The sequence below is a fragment of the Bufo bufo genome, chromosome 6 (assembly GCF_905171765.1).
Source record: "Bufo bufo chromosome 6, aBufBuf1.1, whole genome shotgun sequence".
NCBI classification, from domain to species: domain Eukaryota; kingdom Metazoa; phylum Chordata; class Amphibia; order Anura; family Bufonidae; genus Bufo; species Bufo bufo.
The window spans coordinates 312,448,518-312,450,155 of record NC_053394.1 but is presented as its reverse complement, the minus strand read 5'-3'; the positions used below and the strand labels follow the sequence as shown (position 1 = coordinate 312,450,155).

General features: G+C 41.8%; 1 protein-coding gene across 1 annotated transcript; it reads right to left on the bottom strand.

Moving 5' to 3' along the window:
• Nucleotides 1–539: 539 nt before the first annotated feature.
• LOC121004311 (heat shock protein beta-11-like) lies at nucleotides 540–1,341 on the bottom strand. Its single transcript, XM_040436489.1, has one exon. It carries the CDS (start codon nucleotides 1,296–1,298, stop codon nucleotides 693–695), a length of 606 nt encoding a protein of 201 aa, XP_040292423.1. The 5' UTR covers nucleotides 1,299–1,341; the 3' UTR covers nucleotides 540–692.
• Nucleotides 1,342–1,638: the final 297 nt, after the last annotated feature.

The following is a 1,638-nucleotide window of genomic DNA, read 5'->3' as shown; positions in this document are numbered from 1 at the left end:
TGCAGCACCTCCCTATTACAGCTTAGGGGGAATTTCCTTTCTGCTGCTGCTCTTTCCCCGTAAGGCTGGTTTCACATGAGCAAGTTCAATGCATTGGACTCGCAGCGTGTTTTGGCAGGTGTTGTACAATACATTCCAGAACTCTATAAGGGTTACAAAGCATCATAAAGCAATATAATGCTATGCGACCCCGTCAGTACAGGAGCTTCTGCAGACGCACGCTGCGAGTTCAATGCGTTGAACGTGCTCGTGTGAAACCAGCCTAACTGCGACATCTTCCCACACTTCATGAAGTGAGAAGGTCATTATGCAAATTACTTGTGAGTTAGCCAGAGGTCATAATTAGGATTTTCTTTTCATCAAATCTTATACTACACCATATATTTTTTTATATTCTTGGCATCTTCTAATGTAAAATGCTGCCAGATATTTAATAACTTCATTCATTTAATGCAGAATGAAGGTTCATTAGATGTATTTTTCCCAGAAACCAGGATTCTTAGAAATAAAAAGAAATGCCTTCAAGTGACTAAAAGACACAATCTCATAATAATTTATTAACATAACAAAAATAAATATTCTATATATCAAACAGTTTGGTATACTTAACAGCAATCCATTTGGCTGCAGTCCTTTGTAAAATGCCACAGATACATCTAGGAGAATATACAAAAAAGTGACTAAGCCAAGGGTTAAGATTTAGAATCTTGGTTGTCCTTTGTTTCATTGCCATCTGCAGGCTTTTGGTCTGCTGTTTGTACCGTTGAAGTAAGTTGGATTGGCACGTTCCTCTCCTTCAGAGCTGGAGCAGCCTGCCATGGAGCCTCTATTTTCAGTTGACCACCCGAGGTTAAAATGCAGCTGATATCTTCTGCGCGAACATCCTGGGGAAGATCTGCCTCCTTCCTGAAGATCTGACACTTGTAGGAATAGGAACCGTTCCCATCATTATTTTTTGTTTCCTTGGTTCCAGTCACAAGCAGCTTCCTCCCATATAGTTTAACTGTGAGCTCACTGGGAGAAAAGTCTTGAACTCCCAAGCAAAGCGTAAAACCACCCTCACTGGATTTTATGTCACCAGAAGGCATCAGTGGGAGAAACTTGCTGTCTTCAAAGACCATCTCCTTCATCAACTGCTGGTGGAACAGATCCATACGTCTTATGTTGGCTTTTAGGTCCTCAATTGTTCTAATCATGTCCTGTTCCATCCTAGTAAAGAGGTCTCCAGAAGCTGGCCACAGAGGCTGTATGAAGGACCTCCATGGATCGTTGTTCCTCTGTAGATGAAGGCACAACATTGTTTTTCCTCAGACAGGTCTGCTTGTAGTGTTAGCTCCCGGACAAGTTGTGGGTCTTAGATTTCTAAGGACTCTTTTTTTATACCTCCCTTTAAACTTCCTCGCATGTCTAGGATTCCTAGCTGATGGGTCACATTACTTTATTGGTAAATATTGCTCTGCATAACCGAATGACTCAGCCTCCTGGTCTCATGCTCTGAAATAACACTTCTGATGTAACACTGAGTCTTAGATTTCAGTCATGTACTGACCAGCAGTATGGAGGATTCTTCCAGCATTTACTCATTGTTTCATTCTCAGCTTCCAGTCTGCATGGATGGAACTCGAGTAGCCCCGATTA